The 24,025-nt window shown below is 36.7% G+C and overlaps 1 protein-coding gene and 1 long non-coding RNA gene across 3 annotated transcripts; both read right to left on the bottom strand.

The window, feature by feature from the left end:
* Positions 1-1,002: 1,002 nt before the first annotated feature.
* LOC112037346 (disease resistance protein RPV1) lies at positions 1,003-5,130 on the bottom strand. The gene is made up of 5 exons (XM_065773941.1): positions 4,649-5,130; positions 3,282-4,362; positions 2,867-3,142; positions 1,154-2,767; positions 1,003-1,017 (listed from the first exon to the last, which is right to left on the bottom strand). The coding sequence occupies exons 1-5, from the start codon at positions 5,128-5,130 to the stop codon at positions 1,003-1,005; spliced, it is 3,468 nt and encodes a 1,155-aa protein (XP_065630013.1).
* Positions 5,131-21,575: 16,445 nt separating this feature from the next.
* LOC136067523 (uncharacterized) lies at positions 21,576-23,986 on the bottom strand. Of its 2 annotated transcripts, none has more exons than XR_010628991.1 (4): positions 23,896-23,986; positions 23,390-23,568; positions 23,070-23,251; positions 21,576-22,962 (listed from the first exon to the last, which is right to left on the bottom strand). It is a non-coding gene; the product is annotated as an uncharacterized LOC136067523 (long non-coding RNA). The 2 variants fall into 2 exon arrangements; XR_010628987.1 differs by having other exon boundaries at positions 23,070-23,197.
* Between the last annotated feature and the right edge of the window lie 39 nt (positions 23,987-24,025).

Below are 24,025 nucleotides of genomic sequence, written 5' to 3'. Positions count from 1 at the left end.
CTACCTTCTGAGGCTAAATCGTCAAGATCATGATGATGAACACCCAGTTCCTCATAGGGTATGCTGCTGTTGCTGCATGGTGCCATAGTTTGATTGGGACCTTCTTTGTCTTGCTCATATACCAAACGGACCCCAATTTTCTTGACCACCAAGGTATGGGAAATTACTTTAATCTCAAGTTTACAACATCCATTTGCATCAGTTTTAAGTATTTCTTTCCAAGAGGAACCGAAAAGGTGAGAGGACAAATAGAGCAGCCAAAGGTGAGGTAATTTAACTTCACCATATTTTGTCCAAAATTCAGAGACTACACATTCGATTGTAAATCCATTGACTTCAAAAAGACATAAAAGGCGACAACCCCTATGGTGTTGATTCAACTTGCTGCGAACAAAAACAAGGCACAATGCAATTCCCATAGGATCATTACATCCAAAAGGACCCTCTATATTATCACCCCTACATTCAAGGCTAAACCATTTCGGAATTTTGCCTCCAGGAATAATAATGTCTAAGATGTCTCGTAGTCTACCATTTTGTCCCTAAAATATACAAAGCATAAATGTTAGGAACTTAGAGAGAGAGAGAGAGAGAGAGAGAGAGAGAGAGAGAGAGAGACCTGAAGAATGTCATCAATCTGAATGTTGTCAACCAATTTAAAGCAGTTGACACACTGGAAACATAAATGGGAGCCAATCGTCTTGCAAAACTCCAAATGAGGTACAATTGCAGTTTTAAAAGAATAATTTTGTAGTTCTGGCAATCTCTCCAATGAGGTACAATTGTTTGGAATTACAACATCAATAGTTGACGGAACACTTTGCAATGATTGAAGCCTTTCGCAACCCTCCAAATGGAGCCTTTGAAGATTAGAGAGTTGAGAGATGCTTTCAGGAAGGGAAACAAAATTATTTCCACTTAGATTTAAGTGTGCTAAAGAGGACAAGCAGCCAATTTCATTGGGAATTGATGAAAGATCACAGTCACTAAGATCCAAATTTGTTAAAGAATGTAGACCTGATAAGGAAGGCAATAATTGGTCCACAAGAACATAACTTGATGGCATGGAATAAAATAAAGATAATGCCCATTTATTACATCCATGGACATTTAGTTCTTTGAGATTTTTAAGGAGATGAATAGAGGAAGGAACCTCTTTTATAGCTGTTCCACTCAAATTAAGCAACTCCAAACCTTTTGCATTCCCTAGGTTCTCTCCCAAGTTGTCAAATTTTGAGCATCCACAAAGATCAAGAAACTTAAGCAACTTCAAATTCCAAATATTGTTAGGAAGATGCATAAGATTTTTGCAATCTTTTAGAGTTAATAAAGTAAGGTTAGTCAAATGTTCAATCGATGAAGGCAACTCTTTTATAGCTGTTCCACTCAAATCAAGCTTTTCCAAACCTTCAACATTCCCTAGGTTCTCTGGCAAGTTGTCAAATTTTGAGCATCCAGAAAGATCAAGAGAATTGCCCAACTTCAAACTCCAAATGGCGTTAGGAAGACAAACAAGATTTTTGCAATTGCTTAGAGTCAATTTAGTAAGGTTAGTCAAATGTTCAATTGATGAAGGCAACTCTTTTATAACTGTTCCACTCAAATGAAGCTTCTCCAGGCCTTCAACATTCCCTAGGTTCTCTGGCAAGTTCTCAAATTTTGTGCATCCAGCAAGATCGAGGGAATTAACCAACTTCAAACCCCAAACAGCATTAGGAAGACATACAAGATTTTTGCAATCTCTTAGAGTCAAATTAGTAAGGCTAGTCAAACGTTCAATTGATGAAGGGAACTCTTTTATACCTATTCCACTCAAATCAAGCTTTTCCAGACCTTCGATATTCCCTAGGTTCTTTGGCAATTTGTCAATTATTGTGCATCCAGCAAGATCGAGAGAATCACCCATCTTCACACTCCAAATAGTGTTAGGAAGACAAACAAGATTTTTGCAATCTCTTAGGGTTAACAAAGTAAGGCTTGTCAAACGCTCAATTGATGAAGGCAGCTCTTTGATAGATGTTCCACTCAACTTAAGCTCCTTTAGACCAACGACACTCCCTAGGTTCTCTGGCAAGTTGTCCATTTTTGAACATCTAGAAAGATCAAGAGATTTGAGCGATTTCAAACTAGAAATTGTGCTAGGAAGACACACAAGATTTTCACAATCTTTGAGAGTCAATAAAGTAAGGCTTATCAAACCTTCAATTGATGAAGACAACTCTTTTATAGCTGTTCCACTCAAATCAAGTTTCTTTAGACCTTCGACATTACCTAGGTTCTCTGGCAAGTATTCAAATGTTGAGCACCAAGAAAGATCTAAAGATTCAAGTGATTTCAAATTACAAATGGTGCTAGGAAGACAAACAAGATTTTTGCAATCTCTAAGGGTCAATGAAGTTAGGCCAATCAAGCCTTCAACTGATGAAGGTAGTTCCATAATAGCAGTGCAATCCAAAAAAAGCTCTTGTAAGCATTTCATGTTTCCCACAAATTGTGGAATTTTCTTGAGATTGAAGCAACCAGAAAGGTTAAGAGTCACGAGAGACTCCACAACAAATGTGCTTGGAAGACGCCTTAGTGCTTCACAATCTTGTAGATTAAGAAGAATAAGCTTTTCAAGAATTCTGATGGATGTGTGAAGCCTGCGTAAATTCCTACATCTTTCAAGAACTAATTTCTCAAGATTTGGGACTCCAGTGAAGTCTGGAGTTATAACTAGGTCTGAGGAGTCAGTTAAGTCAATGAACTTCAACTTGTCAAAATTATGCTAGAAGAAAAAAAAAAGGTTAGAATAATTGGCTTCTGGGTGTCCATTTATTGTAATTTAAAAGCAAAGTTTTATGAGTATACTTAATAACACACTTACCTTTATTCCTATCCAAAGCTGTTCAATTTTGCTTTGTTGCAAACAAAGTTGAACAAGCTCATTTAGTTGGAAACTTGATGGCAAAGATTTTGAAGGATACAAAATCCAATCAAGAATTCTTAAATCATTAGGAAGATGTGCAAGGACATGGAGAATGCCATAAATTCTAAGAAATTTAAGATTGTCCATCTTCAAGAAGGCCTCAGGGTTCCAACATGCATCTTTTTGTTCATTATAAGTACTCGAAATATTCATGGCTTTAAGTGCTTCTGTCGCCTAATAATCAAGAAGAAATTGGTTAATTGAAAAATTAATTATTAGCATAACAATTCAAATTTCAAATTTTTTTGAACATGAAGGTAGAGAATGAGCTCTAATTCTCTAATTAACCTCTTACCTTTTTTTTTTTTAATACTTTGTCAATGTCCTTATAAATCCACAATCTACTACGCTTCCCAGGATCATCAGGGCACTCTTGAAAAACTATGTTCCTTCCCATTTCTTCAAGTAAATCATGCATCCATACTGTATCATTATCCATAATTTTCAAGAGAGAATTATCAATGAGTTCCTTCAATCCAATACCAGGGTAAAGGCCAAGAATATCAAGTATTTCTACTACCTGATCTTTATTTTGATGATTAAAAAAGCATGCAATATGCAAGAATATTTCCTTTTGTGGTTTTTGGAGTCCATTAAAACTTATTTGAAGTATTTGGAGAATTGCTGCCTCAGGAAATTCTTTGAGTCTCTCTAACGCAATTTTCCATTCAGCAGTACTTTTCCCAAATACAAAGGAACCCAAAACCTCAAGAGCTAAAGGGAGGCCACCAGCATAATTCAAAAAATGGTTAGACAGCTCTCTATAATCTTCAAGAACATGCTTTTTTTTAAAAGCTTTCGAGCAAAAAAGCTCAAGAGCATTTTCATTATTCAATCCTTTAACTTCATATATTTCATCTACTTGATGTTCCTCCAACAAATGTGCATCTCTTGTTGTTATGATAATTCTACTGCCCGAACCAAACCAATCATGCTCCCCAACTAACATTTTTAACTGTTTCACTTTGTTAACATCATCAAGAACAAGAAGAATCCTTTTACGACATAACCTATTCTTGATCTTGAGAATTCCATCATACTCCTCTTCTATTTTCAAATTATTTTCCATCAAAACTTCATCAATAATTTTCTGTTGTAGTGGAACACAACCATATTTTTCAAACTTTTCCCTTACATCCTCAATAAAACCACGAGCTTCAAATTCTTTAGAAACCATATGATAAACAACTCTAGCAAGAGTTGTCTTGCCCATTCCCCCCATCGCCCAAATTCCTATAAAGTGAACATTGTTTGACCCTAGAGCTAAACATGACTCCAATTCCACAACCCGAGAGTATATTCCTACTAGGTCCTTGGTAATATATGGGAATGCATCAGATTTCAAGTTAAGTGATATCCATACCACGATTTCTTGGATATCTTGGGACTCTGGCCTACAATAAAGAAAGCACAATATGCATTGAGTTTGAACCACCAATAGGTCACACAAAAAATACTTTACATATTTAAAGTTCAATTCTGTTGACTGAAACAAAATTATGTAAATTGATTGGATCAGGACAAGATTGAAAGAAATAAAATGAAACATGCATGTAGATCTGCTTAAGGTTTCAAAAGAGTTATATACATATTCTCTAAGAATAATTTTTTTTAAGAGTTATTTACATGAAGTGGGTCATCTGAATATTTAAAAGAAATAAATATGTCAAATTAAATTACCTAGTATTCTTTAAATGCCACCCGGCGAGGTCGCCCACTTGTCTCAAAGCATCTTTCCATTTCTCCACCCTCTCTTTGTTCTCCTTTTCTTCATATTTACCAAATGCGTGTGCAAAAGTTCCCATTTGTTTCCGTATATCAGATGGATCAACATGGTAAAAAATGGGCAAAACTATAATTTCCATATCTTTCTTGCAAGCAATGATCTTTGCAAGTTCATCTAAGCACCAAGTTGAAGATGCATAATTTTCTAAAATAACGATAGCAAATTTTGATTCTTCTATTGCTTTCAATAGCTTTGATGAAATGGGTTTTCCTCTATCAAGATTTTCATCGTCTTTAAAGGTGACAATGCCTTTCTGTATCAAAGCATCATGTAGATGACACATAAACTTGTTGCGGGTGTCCTCACCTCTGAAACTGAGGAATACGTCATACTTCCATCCCACAGCAGGAGAAGTAGAAGAACTTGGGAAAGACATAATCATATTTCCTATTAAAGCCATAGAAAATATACAACTAAATATTGAATCACGGTCTATATCTGCATACAAAACGAAACTATATATATATATATATATATTCAATTTGAACTGAAGAAAGATTAAAAAGAAAATAAATTAGGGAAGAAGAAACTAGCTGATGTTCAACCTGAATTGCGTGGTTTTGAAATTACTTCGAATCGGAGAGAGAGAGAGATGGAATCAGATCCAGAATGAGAGAGGACAGCTTTTGAGGAACAGAAGCCTTGTTGTTTATGAGAAATTCAACATGGCGTGGTGCTTAAGCGGTGATGTAGGAAATTACAAGAAACTTCATTCTACAAGATTCGAAGATTTCATCAAAAGATAAAATAAAATAAAATAAAATAAATTAAAATTGAAGAAGTTAAGGAGGTTGACCCATAATGTGAGAATCATCGTATGAGACTACACTCTACAGTCTACGCCCATACACATCCTCTGAGTCAAAAGCAGTATCAAAAGTTCTTTTCATATTGCTTACTGAGTAGCGAAAGTTACCGTGTTTTGTTTTCTTTGACAGCTATAAAATTCTTTTCATATCGCTTTTTGACCAAATGAAAGTTCTTTTCATTTTAAGTGAATAAAAAAATTTGGTGAGGGAAATGGATGTAATTGCACGAACTTTATCTCGATCCACAAAGTTCTTTTTACAGGATGCAAAGTCTATTTATAGTCAAGAACGCTTCAAATGTATCATTTTGCGTTAGAAATGTAATGTCCAAAATATTTTTACATTACTTTCACAACAAATCCTAAGTGGTATTGAATTTTTTGAATACATTACAACAAGAAAAATTGTACAATTGACTTTTTTTGAATGATGAGATTGAAAATTAAAAAGTTCACTTCTATTCTTAATCTTTGGATTAATTTCTTTTTATTTTTAGCTTTTTAAACTTTTATCTCTTATGTTAAAAGGTACAATTGCACAGATTTAAATCTATAAAAACCGTCCTCTTAAACTCCAACTTGTAAAAAACAAAATTGAAGAACAATAATATAAGTCAATTGTTAGGCCTTAAGTCCAACTAATAGTAGTTTTGAACTATAAGGCAATTGGTTGGGCTGTCTTCTTTTTATGTTAATGTAAGTTTTAGTAATTGGAGACTTGTATCTTTGTGTCCATACCAAATGAGTTAGGCCAACTCTCACCCAAAGTTTAGCAAAAAGCCCACCTTTTGTGGCATACTAAACCCTTTAACCCCAAAAGGCTAGGTTAATGGGAAAGGAGCTTGCCATTTCTAACACATTGTGCCCTACAAAGGTGTTTGCACACAAGGCTCTTGACATGTCCTACCAACAAGTAGAACATTCCTCTAATTCTATCACCTTGTGTCGCTCAAGCCCAAAAGGTTGGTCTTTTGGGTCTTGAAGGATCCAAGGTGTTATATTTTTCAATTTGAGTTCCCTACTTTTCAAACCCAACATATTCCTTATTTTTTTTCTCTAATAGTCTTTATTATTCAGTCTTCATTGATTTTTTTTCCCTTTCTAGTGGTCATTTTTTAAACATCCATATTTTTTTTTTCTTTTTGAGAAGATATATTTCTAACAATTGTTTAATTTCATTTAACTCAAACCCAATAATAGTCTCCCTCAATAAAAGGAAAAAAAAAAAAAAAGCTTATTGTGTCATTTGGAAAAGGCAAGATGCTGTCAAGTGCGGGTAGAGAGATCCTCAACAATGCAGTGGCCCAAGCCACGCCTACATACACAATGAGTTGTTTCAAGATTCCGGAGTCATTGTGTAAGGATCTAAACTCAATGATGAGCAAATTCTGGTGGGGCCAAAAGGACAAGGAAAGGAAGTTGGTGTGGTTATCTTGGGAGAAGCTGTGCACTCCGAAAAATGAGGGAGGGATGGGTTTTAGAGACATTAGAGCCTTCAACCTAGCGCTTCTAGCTAAGGAAGGCTGGAGAATATAGAAAAATCTAAATTCCTTGGTTCACAGGGTTTTCAAGGTAAAATACTTCGCGGAGAGCTGTTTCTTGGAAGCACAATTGGGGAGAAGGCCATCCTATGTATGGAGAAGCATCTGGACGGCTAGGAAAGTGGTTGAAAAAGGCTCTCGTTGGGTTATTGGAAATGGGGAAAGTGTTCAGATGTGGAAAGATAGGTGGCTTCCTACTCGTGATTCCTTTAAAGTGGTTAGCCCAAGAATCCCTCATGCTGATGCAGATTTGGTAGGGAACTTGATAGATAGGGAGAGGAGAAGTTGGGAAACAACCAAGGTTCAAAGTACTTTTCTTCCCCACGAAGCGGAGGTTATTCTTGGAATCCCAATAAGTCTGCAACTCCATGAGGACTCCATCATCTGGACATGGTCCTCCAATGGCAGATTCACTGCAAAGAGCGCCTATCGGCTGGCGCAAAAATGCTTAAAGGAAGGCAACCCCAGGCAAGATAGTGGAAATAGTTCTGACAACTCACAAATGCAAGCAATTTGGAACCTGATATGGAACCTAAGATGCCCTAATAAGATCAAGCATTTCATGTGGAGGTCTTTTAAGAATATCCTCCCAACGAAGGTGCGGTTGAGGATGAAAGGAGTGACTCAAGACAATGGTTGTGACCTGTGTGGACTCAGCGAATCTTCAGGGCACATTTTGTGGGGCTGTAAAGGGGCTGCTGATGTCTGGAGTGCAACAAAAATCAAGCTTCCCCTTTTCCCTAACGCCCCTAGAGAGTTCATTGATGTAGTGTGGGAAATAAAAGAAAACAGAGCTGAGACTGATTGGGAGCTGTAGCATGGTGCCTCTAGAACCATAGGAACGTGGTGGGCAAAGCAAAAAGTGCTAACATGATAGCGAGGGAGGCAGCTGAGTACCTTAAGGAAGTTCGCCAAGATAAACCCCCCCACCCCCCCCTACTAGCCCTCCCCACCCCACCATAACTACCTGGTCTCATATAGGGTCCAATCCAGTTTTTCATGAACGAACCAAACATATAGAGATTGATTGTCACATTGTGAGAGACAAAGTGTTGGCTAAGGTAATTAAGTTGAATCATGTGAGAACACATTGTCAATTGGCAGATTTATTGACTAAAGCACTAAGCCATAAACAATTCTCTATGTTAACATCCAAGATGGGACTGCTCAACATTTATTCTTCCTCAGTCCATCTTGAGGGGGAGTATGAAATGTCAACTGCCACACCAAAAGATGCATCAGCTGCCACACCAGGGGACACACCAGCTGCCACACCAATGCAGCAAAGTATGCCTCCCAATGCAGTAGCCAACGCATTAGGTGCCAATGCATCAGGTGCCATAATTCGTGCAGCACAGATCAATAGAAGTCCAGCCCGTAGTTTCTCAGAGTTGAAGAATATGAAGACTTGTAATTGCTTCCCTAAACGGCAGTGTGGTTTACTTGGTTTGCTTGATTAATGTACATAAACGGCATGTAGCTTTTCCTTACTTCTTAGTCAGTTAGTTTGTTAGCTTCAGTCAAGCACATGAGAAATTCTGTTATAACTGTTGCTGTATGTTCACACGTGTATACAAGTTAGTTAAGTTAGTATATATACATGATTGTACAGTTACGAAATTCAGTTGAATGAGAATAGTTTTTCACCCAAATTTCATAATCCTCAATGATGTAATCCATTTGGACCTCGGTCCTGTTTAATGAAAGTCTATTTGAGGTTTGGTTATCAAAAAAAGAATACCCATCTAAAATGAGTACAATCTCCTTTATTTGATTATTTTTAAATAAACAATCTCATCTCTGCTGTACTAAGTAATATCAAAGTTTAAATCTTTTTAATCATCAATCTCATAATTATATCACTGAATAATAAATTTATATTTATACTCCTAAAGTAAGTAATTTAAATAATTTATGTATACATATATCTGGCACGTAGTTCTGAAATAGTGTTCCACCGCACACCAGTACTAGAATATTCCATTCTTATAGCCAATCCAAAAAAAATCCGAAACATAATTCAAAACTTTGGTTTATATTGCTTTTTTGCTTTTTACGTTGCTTCCAAGTTAAGAGTTTGTTTTATATATTTATTAAAGAATTAATTATTAAAGTAAAGTAAAAAAAAATCATAAAATTGTCTTTTAAGAACTGAGATTTTTAAACTTAAAAAGAATTCATTTTTAATTTTAACTTTAGAACAAATGAATAATTTTTTGATGAACAACAAATGAATAATTTTAAACCTTTTAACTTCTCTCTCTCTTACATTAATAAAGTGCAATTGCATAGTTCAGGTACTCATATATATTGTGCATATGCCGTCTTTGCATGACTAAAATAATAAATAATGTCAGCTCAAAAAATCAAAAACATAAATATTGTTAGTTTTATGTATTAATTACTTAAATCCACTCTAAAAGTATAAATTATAAATTCTTTGCACTTTGCATTGCAAACTATTAAAACTTTAAAGTTTAAACTATCTTCTTAAATTTAATGGAGATTGTGCTTTTTTAGCCTCACTTTATTTTTAACAGTTTTTTATTTTATTTTATAAGAATTTATTTTTAATTGTGAATAAGACACAATTTGCAAGCATTGTTGAAAACATAAAATTAAGATGGCTATTACGACTCTTTGGTCTAAAGTCTTAACACTTTGATAGTGGGGATGTTGAGGCAATTCTACGTGTTCCCCTAACTTGTCATCAAACAAATGATGCTATGTTTTGGTCACATTCCAACAATGAGTTCTACACAGTCAAATCTAGTTATTGTGTGGCTAAGATCATCGCAATAAAAGAAAATTTAATTTAGATATCAAATGGGGCATAAGCAAGTGTGATAAAAAATTTGAAAGTTACAGTGTCCAATTCTCAACACACCCACCCATATCTCAATTTTCAATTCCTGTTTGGAACCCAAACTTGAACTCAGTTTTTGGTTTGTAAAAAGCAAGTGGAGCCATGTCAGAACGGCTACCCACGAACCTAACTGAAGATAAAAGAAGAATGCAAAGGTGAAAAAAAAAAAGTTTTGATCTCAAATCTATTTGGGAATGGCTTATTAGCTGAAATTGAAAAAAAAAATGGCTGAAAATACACTAAAAGTGAGATGAATTAGAATGGTACTTATAAATAATAACAAAAATAAGGTAAATAGTAAAAAAAGCTGCTTCGTATAAACCCAGAAAAAAAGTTATCCCAAACGCATCCAAAAAAAAACCCAGAAAACGCAGCCAAAAGATCTCGGTTTAAAGGGTTTGGTGTTGATATTTGAAGTTCTGATTTCATATCATAAACCCAGATGATATTTGAAGTAGCGCAAAAATCATAAACCCAGAAAATTACCAAAAACCTAAAATAATCTAGTCAGAAAATCGATCAGAGCCAAAAAAGACTGTAACAACACATCAAACTCCACAAAATTTTAACAATAGATGAGACTGAGACAATCAAGGAGATGCAGCTGAGATTGGGGCTAGAACAAGTGGATCTGAAATTTGCAAATGAAGAGAGAGAGAAGACTGAGGAGGGAATTTGGAGAGGACCTAGAAATTTGGAAGTGATGAAATGTCAGTGCTCCTTTTAGGAAATATTACAAGAAACTTCCACTGCTCTTTTTTATTATATTTTTCTGAGTACTTCCACTCCCTAGAAATTTCAGTGCTCCTGAGAGAAAACAAAGAACTGAACGATGAGTTTTTTTTTTTTTTTTTTTTGAGAAGAGCTAAACGATGAGTAAATCCTGAGAGGCCGAGAGGGTACAGTGAGAATAGAAGAAAGTGAAAGAGCGAAGAAAAAGGTCCGGTCAGGTCAGTGAAGAAGGTAAAGAGGTGAGAAGGAGAAAAAATAATATCCGAAAAGTTGAAAAGTAAAAAGACATCAAAAACTGTGAAAGGTCACGTGAAATGTGATGGTACAGAAAATAAACAATTATACTGTGAATTTTTTTTAATCATCAATCTCATAATTTTTTTTTTTGAGAAACCACCCCCAATAGAGGGAGGAGAAATATATTGAGGCAGATCAGAGAGGTACACAGAAACACTATCAGAGGGTAAGTCTTCCATCCAAACATGAAAAAGAGAAAACTTACACGCTGATCTTGCTAAGCTATGGGCAACTCTATTTCCTTGCCTGCGTATATGACAAAAAGAAACATTTTGGAACACATGAGAAAGAAGCTTAATGTCCTTCACGATGTGCCCAAAACTAGAGGAATCGAAACCACCTTTGGATAAAGCTTCTATGATAGTTGCCGAGTCCCCTTCAAAAATTACCTTCTTTAGATTTAGATCTTGCACAAAAACAATGGCACTACGCGCCTCCAACACTTCCACCATCTCTACCAAGGTAGGCAGTAGAATAATCTGTGATAAGGCAGCCATAACGAGACCTAATATTAAGGCTAAGGCCTCTTTAAGTTTTCCATATCAAGCCAAAGATCCACAATGCAAGTGTAATGATCCAAATCAGGTTGAATATCAAATATGCATTTTATTGAAGGCTCTATTCATTTATTTATGAATACTGTTATCATGGTATTGGAGGAGTAAATCAAGAATTTTATACTAAGTCTTTATCAAATTCAAACTCTTAAAATTATTTATTTGTTCTAATGTTAAAATAAAAATAAATTTTTTAATTTTAAATCTTAGTTCTTAAAAGACAATTGCATGATTTTTCTTACTTCACTTAAATAATTAATTTGTTAATATATATATAAACAAACTCTTAACTTGGGTAAAAAAGCAAATGTAAAAAGAACTTTATAGCTGGCAAAAAATAGCAATATAATCAAGACTTCTCTGGTCAATGGAAAGTTACAGCTTGCCTTCCTCGTTGTACCGCAAATTTCTGTTTTACATTTTTTTTTTTTAAATTAGATATGGAAAGAGAATATTTTGGTACTGGGGGATGCCGGTCCACCATTTTGAGGTGGTCAAGGCCTTAAAATTTGAAATTAATGAGCTCCTAGACAAAGAATCCCAATTGTGGCAGCAAAGGTCTAGGGCCCTTTTCCTTCAGTGCGGCGATCGCAATACAAGCTTCTTCCATAGCAAAGCTTCCCACAGATTCCGGCGAAACAGAATTATTGGGCTGAGGACTCGGCAAACTCTTGGTGTACTGAGGACCAGCAAATTAGGAAGATAGCATGTGACTACTTCACATCCCTTTTCACCTCATCTCACCCGGCGGATTTCTCGGATATCATGGAAGTAGTCAAACCAATAGTGACTGTGGAGATGAATGCCCAACTTCTCAGTCCTTTTACCAGGGAGGAAGTGGAAGCAGCCATTAAACAGATGAAGCCCATCTCTGCCCCTGGTCCCGACGGTATGCCCCCCTCTTCTACCAATTTTTTGGCTTTTGATTAGTGTCGATATATGCTCTGCTGTGCTTGATTGTTTGAATAACTGTAGTATTCCTAGTGTAATAAACAGCACCTACATCACTCTAATCCCGAAAGATAAATCCCCTGAAAATATCACTGAATTTAGGCCAATCAGTCTTTATAATGTCGTGTATAAGATTGTTTCAAAGGTTTTAGCTAATAGATTAAAGGTCATCCTGCCTGCTGTGGTGTTTGAGAACCAAAGTGCTTTCCAGGCCGGTAGAATTATCACAGACAATATCCTAATGGCCTTTGAAACTCTCCACTACCTGAAGCACCATCATAGTGGCAAGAATGGGTTCATGGCTCTGAAATTGGATATGAGCAAGGCCTACGACCGGGTTGAATGGAGTTATCTTGAAGCTATTATGAAGCGGATGGGTTTTGCCAGGCGTTGGGTCAATCTAATTTTGGAATGCATCACTACAGTTAGTTACTCTATCCTCATTAATGGCGAACCGTCTGAGATTTTCCACCCAACCAGAGGCCTTCGCCAAGGCGACCCTCTCTTGCCGTATCTCTTCTTACTTTGCACTGAGGGCCTACACGGCCTCCTTCAACATGCGGCGGATGGGGTCTGATCAGGGGTGTCTCTATTTGCAAACGGGGCCCAAGATTGACCCATCTTTTCTTCGCGGACGATAGTGTGGTGTTTTGTAGAGCTTCCCTAGAAGAATATATGAAAATTCAGGCTCTATTGGACTGTTATGAATTGGCTTCAGGGCAGAAGTTAAATAAGAACAAGACCGGTTTATTTTTCAGCAAGTCTACTCCTACCATGGTCTTGGATCAAATTAAAGATTTACTTGGGGTGCAAGAGATGAAACAATACGAAAAGTACCTGGGTCTTCCATCGCTGGTTGGCAGAAAAAAGAAGGCTAGTTTACTCTATATTAAGGAGCGAATTATGGCGAAGCTTATGGGCTGGAAGGAGCAATTGCTCTCCCAAGCTGTTTGGGAAATTCTTCTAAAAGCGGTAATCCAGGCAATCCCCACCTTTGCTATGAGCTGCTTCAAGCTCCCGATCACCCTGTGCAATGAGATTGAGGCTGTGATTAGAAAATTCTGGTGGGGTCAAAGGGGTAACCAAAGAAAGATTCACTAGGCCAAATGGAACTCTCTTTGTCAACCAAAAAGTTTGGGCGGTATGGGTTTTAAGGACCTCCAAAATTTTAATGACGCTATGCTTGCTAAACAAGTTTGGTGGCTGCTGGGAAATGAGTCCTCTCTATTCCACAGATTTTTTAAAGCAAAATTCTTCCCAAATGGCTCTATCTTTGAGGCAAACGAATCCAATGGGTCGTTCGCTTGGAAGAGCATTCTTAAGGGGAAGGCAGTAATTAAAAAAGGTCTCTAGTGGCAAGTAGGAAACGGTTCTTTGATTTGAATCTACCATGAAAGTTGGCTCCCAGACCCTCATAATAAGCAAGTGGTGTCGCCAAGGAACTTCCTCGGTTTTGATGCCAGGCTCTCAGTTCTAATTGACAAGGACCGGCATAAATGGCTCAATGATACAATAGACAACACTTTCCTGCCTCACGAAGCGTCCCTGATTAAGGCAATCCCGCTTTGCTTCAACGATTACGATGATAGGATTTTTTGGCCCCTCAATGTTGATGGCTCTTACTCTGTCAAATCTGGATATAGACTCCTCTCGGAGGAAATCAGGAACACCAATCCTTCAGTTTCGAATTTGGCGCCCACCAAGAGACTCTGGAAGGGCATCTGGTCCTTAAGGGTTCCCAACAGAGTCAAAACACTCCTTTGGCAGGCCGGGACAGATTCTCTCCCCTCAAGAGCAAATTTGATGAAACGAAAGGTGCTCTGTAATGACCTCTGCCCCGATTGTAAACTGGAAAGTGAAACTACATTCCATGCTCTTTGGGCTTGCCGTGCTGTTGCTCAGGTCTGCGAGCTTAAGTTTGCTTGGCTCCGCAAACTTTCTGACAAGTGTTCATCGTTCCTGGATGTCATTCAAATCTGCCAAGATCACGGTGCTTTACTTGACTTATTCGCAATGCTTGTCTCTCTTTTATGGACTCGCAGAAATCAACTCCGGGTTGGTGAGCCAGAGCTGAAGCTGAAGATGATCAATGCCTTGGCTTCGGAAAAGCTTTGTGAGTTTTGGACCGCTTCTGGTTCTTCCAGTCTGGCTCCACGGGCTGCAGTTCATGTTAACTGGCTTCCTCCGCCCAAGGATTGGATGAAGGTTAACTTTGATGGTGCCACTTTTCAGAAAGAGTGTTGTGCTGGTCTGGGATGTGTTATTCGAAACGACGANAGAGCATGAAGAAAAAAAAAAAAAAAACCCTGAAGAAGAACTGAAGAAGAAAGAAGCCGAAAGCCAGAAGAAAAAAAAAAAAAAGAAAAACCCAGAAACGGCGCGACCGGGGCCGCAGTGCGGCCAGGGTCGGCGCGACCCAGGGCTCGCGCGGCCCGGGTCGCAGCGGTCGCGCGGCCTGCGCGACCCAGGACTCGGGCAGCGCGAGCCCTGGGTCGCGCGCGACTCGGGCAGCGCGAGCCCTGGGTCGCGCGCGACCCGGCGCCGGTCGCGCCGTTTCTGGGTTTGCCGGCCTGGAGCGGGTTTCTCTCTTTTTTTTTTTTTTTTTTTTTTTTTTTTTTTTTTTTTTTTCTGATGAACACATATATGTAATTTTAGCATCTTTTTCTAGATTCTTTCTCCCTCTCTGTGATCTGATTTTTTTTTTTTTTTTGGGTATTTTGGTTTGTAGATGAGAGACGGATACTTGAAATATTTTGAAATTTTTTTGATTTGGACCTCGAGTCTCTGAGACTCGAGTTCCACGTGGGATGCCACGTGGAACTAGGCCAGGTCAAACTATAAAAATCGAGCATCAAAGACTCGAGGTATGAGCCATAACTCGATTTTTTGAGACTCGAGGTGCTAAAAAAAAAAATAGTTTGAAAACGTTGACAACTAATTATATTGTTAGGATTTTATGGTTATTTAGCCATTTCGTCCTTGAAATTGCATTAATGAGCAGATATCCCACTTTGCCAGGTCTAACCTAATGAATGCTACTCTGAGAGTTTTTTAGGACTTTGAAGCATCAACAAGAGAAGCTTAGCTCTAATGTACTCCCATGACTCTGCACTTGAATAGGTACCAGGCTTTATCTGAAACGTTTTGAGGACTTTGATGCACCAACAAAGTTTACTATAATAGATACAAGGCCATCTCATCTAAATAGCTTCCAAAAACAGTTTTTCTTTCAAAACACTTGATACCCTTTCATTTGATCCACTGGCAGCGTCATATATGACTCAAGTACCATTCTTCTGAACTAGAGCTCCGTCTGGATTCCACCAATCATATCATAGGAAAATACTACAACTTGATCCAACTTCACACTTCAGTAATGGCTTAACATTGCTTCTAAGATTTAGAATTTTTTTTCCAACCTCAATAGCTGTCTTGAGGAATGTTAATACTCCAGAAACTCAGCTTTTAAAAGATTAGATTGAACCCAAGCCACTCAATTTGAGCCTGCATTTGCAAAAACAAATCCCATATATGTCTCATTATGGCTGCTTTGTTCAATTCTACTACTCTTCAAATCTAATGCATCTTCTCTCTTTTGCTTGTATACAATACCCCAGGCCCAGGATACTTAGCCCCTAGAGCTGAACCATTCTTTCCTTTCCAAAGTTAACTATTAAATTTATGTTCAAAAGCCTTGATAATCTACTTTGGCAATATGAAGATGCTGGACCAGTAAACCAAAAGGCTATAAGAACTGATTAAATCAACTGGAGCCATCCTGCAAAGGAAAGATTACTCGCTGCCCAAGATTCAATTATTCTCTTATCATGAAGGGGCTTACATTTTTTTGCACGAAGTCTACTAGAAATGAGAGGAACCCAGAGATATCTTACTGGTAGTGAGCCTTCTTTGAATTGCAAGAGCTCAAGAGTTCACTTCTTCAGCCCATCTGGAACAGCAGCATGGCAAATTCATTGTTTTGAGAGTTAGCAAGCCAAACCAGACAGACATCTATATACTAGGAAAATTAAAAAAAAAACCTGCAAATTAGTATCTTATGTTTATAGTTGTGTCTCGATTTCCATTTACATCCAAGAGATGCAATATAATCATATATATCTTTAGGGTGGCAAGGTACAGTTCTCATCCCAATTGACATGAGAATCTTGAAAAGTGGACCTCTCAAAGGAGCAACTGGGGTATGGTAGATGTGTTGTGGCTAGAGTAGAGATCAGTGCCCATCTTTGGGAGCAAAAGACATTGTTTATTTATCCAAGGGAAGGGGGTAAGTAGAGAAGCTGGCAACACCACAACCAATATCCAAAACCTGAACTACCCCTGTAGAACAGATATCCCTCATATCAGTTGTCACATTTCTCAACTTGAATTAACAACATTATTCACTTGTATATATGACCAAAACCAACATATTGACCCTGACACAAAAAATAGAAGTCATAAATTCACACACCTACAAATACATATACATATACATACATGTATGTATGTGTATATAGATATATGTGTGTGTGGGTGTGTACATTGTGTAGTATGAATATAGGAAATGATAAGAAGTTGATGAGTTTGCATGACAAGAAGCTTTATACCTATTCATTCACTATAAGACAGGTCTTTAGCAACAGGCTAGGCGGAATCTTCATAGTATGAATCAAAATTATTAGGAGAAAAATGGACAAATTATTAGACTAGATACCGGATATGATAGAGCAAATTATGTTAGCTTCATTCTTCAAGCAGTCAACTCCCAAAACATGGATAATAGTTGCTGATATATAAATAACATTAAATATTCCTTCAAACAAATAACATTAAGTAAAATTCCCATTTGTAATTTTGAAGTAGAAAAGCTCCAGCATTGAACATGAGTACATGATAGTAAATAGACAAACTGGAACTTGTAGTTAAAACCGAATTTTAGTGAAAAACGTGGATATCTTGTTTCGGTCACTTAAAAAAAACAATAAGAAAAATACCATACATGCTATAATAAGTAGTAGGAAAAATTAAATAATTATCAACAGAAAGTGACTTAAAATGTCAGTTTCAAACTGTAATTCACATCTACACTCCTTTCATTGGACCACTTCTTTCCACTTTTTTGATATGTCAGTTATTCTTCCTTTCATTTTCCCTTTTTCCTCTTGGGGAAGACATTACTTGGGACTATTGGTTTTACAGCACCAATTTGGCTTACATATCTTTATTCTTTAGTTGGCTGTTTTTTGTGGCTTTTTTTTTTTTTTTTTTTTGTGGGGGGGGGGGGGGTGGGGTGCTTACAGGGAAACCATGACTAAATGCGCCATAAAACCAAATAAATGATATTTTTCTTTTTTTTTTTTTTTTCTTCATGCTCTGATTTCTTTATGGGTGGCTGTGGGTTATATATATGCTTAGACCTCGAGCCTCAAAAACTCGAGTTCCACGTGGGATGCTACGTGGAACTAGGCCAGATCAAACTATAAAAATCGAGCATCAAAAACTCGAGGTATGAGCGCATAACTCGATTTTCTGAGACTCGAGGTGCTAAAAAAAAAAATAGTTTGAAAACGTTGACAACTAATTATATTGTTAGCATTTTATGGGTAGTTACCCATTTCGTCCCAATTTCAATTACATGTAGGTATGCAAATCATGGTCCAAAATCAACTTCGGAAAACGAGCAGGTCTGTTTGCATGAGGAAAAAAATATAGAAAACATTAGTATATCGGATTGTCTTCTTTTTTTTTTTTTTAAGAAATAAAAAAGAAATAAAATTAGAAAAAGTTAAAAAGTGAAGAAGTAAAACAATATTGTAAGAGGAATGGATGTAATTGCATTCGTACTGAATCCACAAAGTTCTTTATACAGTCTGTAAAAGTCGCTTTATGGTCAAGAACTTTGAGACTAACCGCACATTTAGTATTATTAACAAAAATTTCTAGGATTTAAATATTTCTATCCCAATGTAATTATTGAATTATCTCAACAAAAAAATATATATTAAGAACCAAACACTATAACAAGAAAATTTTACAATTGACTTTTTTGAATGATGAGACTGAAAATTAAAAAGTTAACTTTATTCTTAATCTTCGAATTAACAATTTTTTTTAGCTTTTTAAATTTTTACTTTTTAAACTTTTCTCTCTCATGTTAAAAGGTAGAACTGCACAGATCCAGATCCAGTAAAACCATCCTCTCAAACTCGAACTCGTAAAAAACAAAATTGAAGGACAATAATAGACTTTAAATAATTAAAAAAAAAAAAAAAGGAATTTATACATATAGTTAACTGAAATTAGCATAATATCATTGAGAAAATTTCAAATGAAATCTTATAAAGTTAAATAAATTGTAAACCAAAGAAAAGGAATTAAATTTCTAAACCCAGTAGTAAAAGACTATAAGGTTTTTAATAGCAGACTTGGACTATTAGACCATTGGTCAGGCTGTCTTCTTTTTATGTTAATGTAAGTTTCTGTAATTGGAGACTTGTATCTTTGTGTTCATACCAAATGGGTTAGGCCTACTCTCACCTAAAGTTTAGCTAAAAGCCACCTTTTGTAACATATTGAACCCATCAACCCCAAAAGGCTAGGCTTAATGGGAAAGGGGCTTCCCATTTCTAATATGTTGTGTCCTTGCTTGGAAGGTGTCTCTCCTGCGCACAAGGCCCGTGACATGTCCTACCAACAAGTAGAACATTCCTCTAATTCTATTTCTAACACCTTGTGTCGCTCAAGCCCAAATGGTTGATCAAGCACAACAAATTTTCTATTCTCTCTCTATTATATTTAAGTCTTTATTGATTTTTTTTTTCTTTCCAATGGTCATATTTTTTTAAACAGCCATATATTTCTAACGACCGTATTTTCCAATGATTATATTATTTCAATATAAATAGCATAATTTCCTCTCTAATTTTCATTTAACTCTACCCAATAATAGTCTCCCTCAAAAAAAAAAAAAAGCTTATTGTGTCATTTGGAGGTAGCCCAAATCCAATTTGAAGTGGATAATTTTTTTATCTTTGGGTATGAAAGTAGATGTCAGTGGAAGAGTTAAACCAGTTCAACATTTGGACTCATGAGAAATTGAGATTATCTTTTCTATGAAATTTCAAGTCAATCAAATTCAATAATAAAAATGAAATAATAGTACGACCATGAAAACAAAGAAGAAAGCTAATATTAGCAAACTATTGCATGTTGTGGCTTGATTGTAAGAGCTATCGTATTGCTTCATATAATGCTTGGCAATAGTTGAGTGGTTTGAGTAGTGACGCTTTGACAACTATGTTATATCCACAATAATAGCTTCATCAAGGCCTCAATGGTACACATAGTATTACCCATTGTCGTCACATAGCGTGAGATCGATGGTAAGACTATGAATTTTCTATTTTTTTAATGTCAAACTTTAAAAGTGTCAATGATTTTCTTACAACCTACTTTGGGTTTTAGAACAGTGGTGGTTCAATTGAGCACCATCTCAAATGCTACGTAAGTAAAATGTGAAATATTTGGTAAATTTTTTGGTATCCGTAGGAGGATTGTAATTTAAAAAAAATATATAAAATGTGGGTTTAAAAATGTAATTTACCAAAAAAAGCGTGTCAGGTATCCAAACTTCCACTGCTCTTATGTAACTCAGAAGAATAAACCCACTTTAATTAGGAGGTGTCAAACGCCGTCGTTTTTAGGGCAAAAGAAATATTTATAAAAGAAAGAGGAATTTTGAAATTGCAAGAGACAAAAGAAAGAAAAAGAAGAAGAAGAGAACCTTGAGATGAGGGTGAGCTGTGATGGTTCCGGTTTTCTCTGAGTCCTTTAGAATTGCCGTGTTCTCCACTTTTACTTCAACTAGCTCTGCTATGACTCAGTGACGTGAAAAATGGTGGCAATTGCCAATTACAGATGGCGCCGATTTTTTACTATTGGTATTTCTTCAGACACAGCAAAAATATATAATTTGGTGTATAAAATATGATTAAGGTTTTTATTTTAGTTTGAAATATTCAATTTTCATTCCCTATAAAATTGGAAAAAGTGGGCATATCAATAATAAGTTGTTTTTTGAGAAATGTGGTGTCTGAAGAAGGAATGTGGGTTCAGAGAAGAGACACTAGTACTGTACTGTGTACAGAAAATGGTTCTGAGAAATGAGAAGGATTTGAGGATTATTAAATGAGCTTCTTAAAATAACATTGCCCTTTGCTCCCGAAAGATGGACATGAGAAACAGATTCAATTTGCATTTGAGCAAGGAATTGGTGGAGTTATCTCTGCTTTAGCCAGGAACAGATACCATACCAGACCCCAGAAGAGCTTGAGATGGTTCGCTGTTCAAAGGTTGTTGTGTCGATTGGCATAAGAATGGTACCTAGCCACCTTAAAGATATTTATTTATATTGCATTTCTTGAATGGGAAATGGAAATCTAGAAGCAACTATAGGCATAAGCAACTAGTTTGCTGTAAGGTTTTTCATAGTATCTGGAGAAATTTAAATTGTCTGGCTTTGGAAAGAATTAACGAAGTGCTGCTTAATTAATTCCCAAGAATTTGTGTGGGAAGACATCATTGTATGAGAAAATCAGTGGATGTGAAAATCTCTAATGATTGTGGTATGTAACGCCTCAGGTGCTGCTGTGTACCATATATGGCACGAAAGGAGTGCCATTCTCCAATGCCAAGGGATAAGAACTGAGGAGGGATTATGTAGTCTTCATAAAGAAAGAGCTTAAACCAACGGTGGAGACTAGAAGTAAGCCATTTGTAGTAAATGGGGGATTAATTTAGCTCCATCCTTGAGAGCACCCTGCATAGCTAAATTGGTGTGCAAATCACGGTCCAAAATCAACATCTGAACCAAGCGAAGTTTCGGTTTGAAATTTCTCAATATGAATAAGAGAGCCAAATGCCGGGAAGGGGAAAAAACATTATATATGTGGCCACTGTTGGAGAAAAAAAACACAACAATTATTTAATATAATAAACCGTTACATTGGAAAGACAAATATCAATATGTAATTATGTATGTGTGTGTGTATATATATATATATATATATATAAAATAAAAGTAGCAAGATTTATATTGCATTTCACAAAATTATCAAGTAGCCAAATCTCAGTGGCGCAATTTTTACATCCAAGATCTGCTAAAACTAGAGGAGCATTATTACAGCTTTTGTCCACAAAATTAAACTCGCAGTATCTAAAATTAGATATTGCTAGTTTCACTTTGTTGAAAAGAGCATTTCAGGTAACTTGTTTTTGGGGAATCCATGTTAAAAGCAGCAATGGCAAATTGGCAATACTTAAGTGGCTCTCAAGTTGAACCTCCTGAAGTCCCCGTTTTTACACAATTGTTGGGCATGCCAGAATCCTGCAAAATGAGCCTCCAGCCAGCATTGGCCCACAATCACCTTAACCTTAGCTGCAACCAAATTTTCATTGAAATCTCTAATCACTGCAACATTTACAGAAATATTTACCATGAAGTAAGGTAACTGAGGGGGCTTCCATATTAGGAAATGTACTTTCTGCAGTATCCCAGACGAAATTTTGCAGCCAAGTAGTGTTCATGCATCTCCATACCTATATATACCAAAGTGGTTGCCTGTATTCCTGGTTCCCCAAATCTTTCTCCGTTTCTGTGCAGCCATAATTGCCATGAGAGAGTGGGAAATAGTTTCAGTGAGAAAGTATTCTTGTGGTGCAGCATCCCAGAGAATAGATCAGTCCAGTTCTGATAAGGCTAGTGTGGGATAAACTTTATGCCTTCAAGTAATTGCCATACCTTCTTGACGTGCATGCATTGGGCAAGACCACAAAGCATGTAAACTGGTTTCAGGAACTTCATTACACTGCTCACAAGTTACTGAAGAGATGATGCATTTGGAGAATAGATGAGGCTTTGTTGGCAGGATAAACCGAAGAGCATGCCATGAAAAACTTTAATCTTGTTAGGAACCTGGGCCTTCCACGGTGCCTGCTACATAATTGTTGAGCTGTGATTGTTTGAAGCCTCTCCTAAACCTGACACTGCCTCGTGGTCTGACAAATCATATGCACTCCGAACTGAAAAATCTCCAATTTTTGCACCCAACCAAAAGATACAAATGTTGAGAATTTCACAGAATGCTTTGAATGACAGCAGCTTCTTGTGGCATGAACAACCTGTCCAGAACAATCCTTCTGCAAGTCTTTGTATTATCATCCAGCAAGTCACACACAGTTTGCTGCAGATTGATGATTTCTTAGTAAAACCACCCTGAATGTACTCAGTGTCAGCAGCTGCCTATCTTTCCAGATGTTAACCTGTCTTCCATCACTATTTTCCAACGGTAGCTCAACTGTGCAACCTTTCTAGCTTCCATTATACATCTCCAACCAAATGAGGTATCGGATGGTAACTTTGTGTTAACAAGAAGACGTTGATAGGAAGGATTTATATCTGTACATCATTAGAAGTTTAACAGAGCATTACATTTGCAGGACACCCAAAAAAAACAGATTTAATCAATAATAAGAGCCAACTGACAGTTAATTTAAATGCTTGACCATTTTGGGTCCTTGACCACTTTTGCAAGAGCCCAAGGCGAGTGTGAGAGGAGCATAGCTACTTGGCTAATACTTGTAACTATCCACTTTGGCAAAGGCTTCAAGCTTCTCAGACATTTGATCCCATCCTTCCATTTATTAAATAAAAGTTCACCAACAAGAAAAATTTGTGTTAGTCCCACCTGATAAAAAAAAAAAGTGATACGGTAAGATATTAATTTTTGAGTTTGGGTCAATTTGGATGTGAGTGCCAAAAGGTGCCACTAAGGTACAAGTATCACCATATTTTGAAGTTGGTAGGAAGAAAAATGATAACTTACAGGTAATGAACAGCAAACGATTAGCCTTCCAGGTCATTTTCATTAGATTCTTCAAAATCAGCCATTAATCCTTCGAGTTTTGAATCCACTTTGGCTGTGGATCCTCATTATAATAGCACTCTCCTTCCATTATATAAAAGTTCCCCAACGAGTCAAGAAAAATATTTGTATTATCAAACCTGATGAAAAAACTATTAAAAAAAAAAGGGGATATGGAATGATTTTAATTTTTGAGTTTGTGGCGATTGGGTTGTGAATGCCAAAAGGTGATGTTAACTAGCAAAATACTTTGAACTTTCTTTTTTCCCTCCCTCAAAAAAGGGGTAAAAATCTAAAAAGAAAAACTCCAATTTATACCTATGACAAATTAAAAATTTTTATCACGCCAATTTAAACCTGACAATCAAAACCCACACTTTCATTTCATTGGATTCCTCTCCCCAAAAAATAAAAGAGAACATCAAGACTTGTAAACTGTAATAGCAAGAAGAAAGATGAAGACTTACAGGCAAAGTCGAAATATTCCTAATACTTCATTCCTCAGAGTCAGCCATACATCCTCCAAGTCTTTGGATGTGGTTCATTGTTAGAGTAGGCTTCTCCACTAGGTCCAACCCCATCTTCCTCATCACGGCA

The sequence above is a fragment of the Quercus suber genome, unplaced genomic scaffold (genome assembly GCF_002906115.3).
Source record: "Quercus suber isolate HL8 unplaced genomic scaffold, Cork oak 2.0 scaffold_6, whole genome shotgun sequence".
Taxonomy (NCBI): Eukaryota; Viridiplantae; Streptophyta; class Magnoliopsida; order Fagales; family Fagaceae; genus Quercus; species Quercus suber.
The sequence above is the reverse complement of the archived record's forward strand: the minus strand, read 5'-3'. Positions and strand labels throughout refer to the sequence as shown.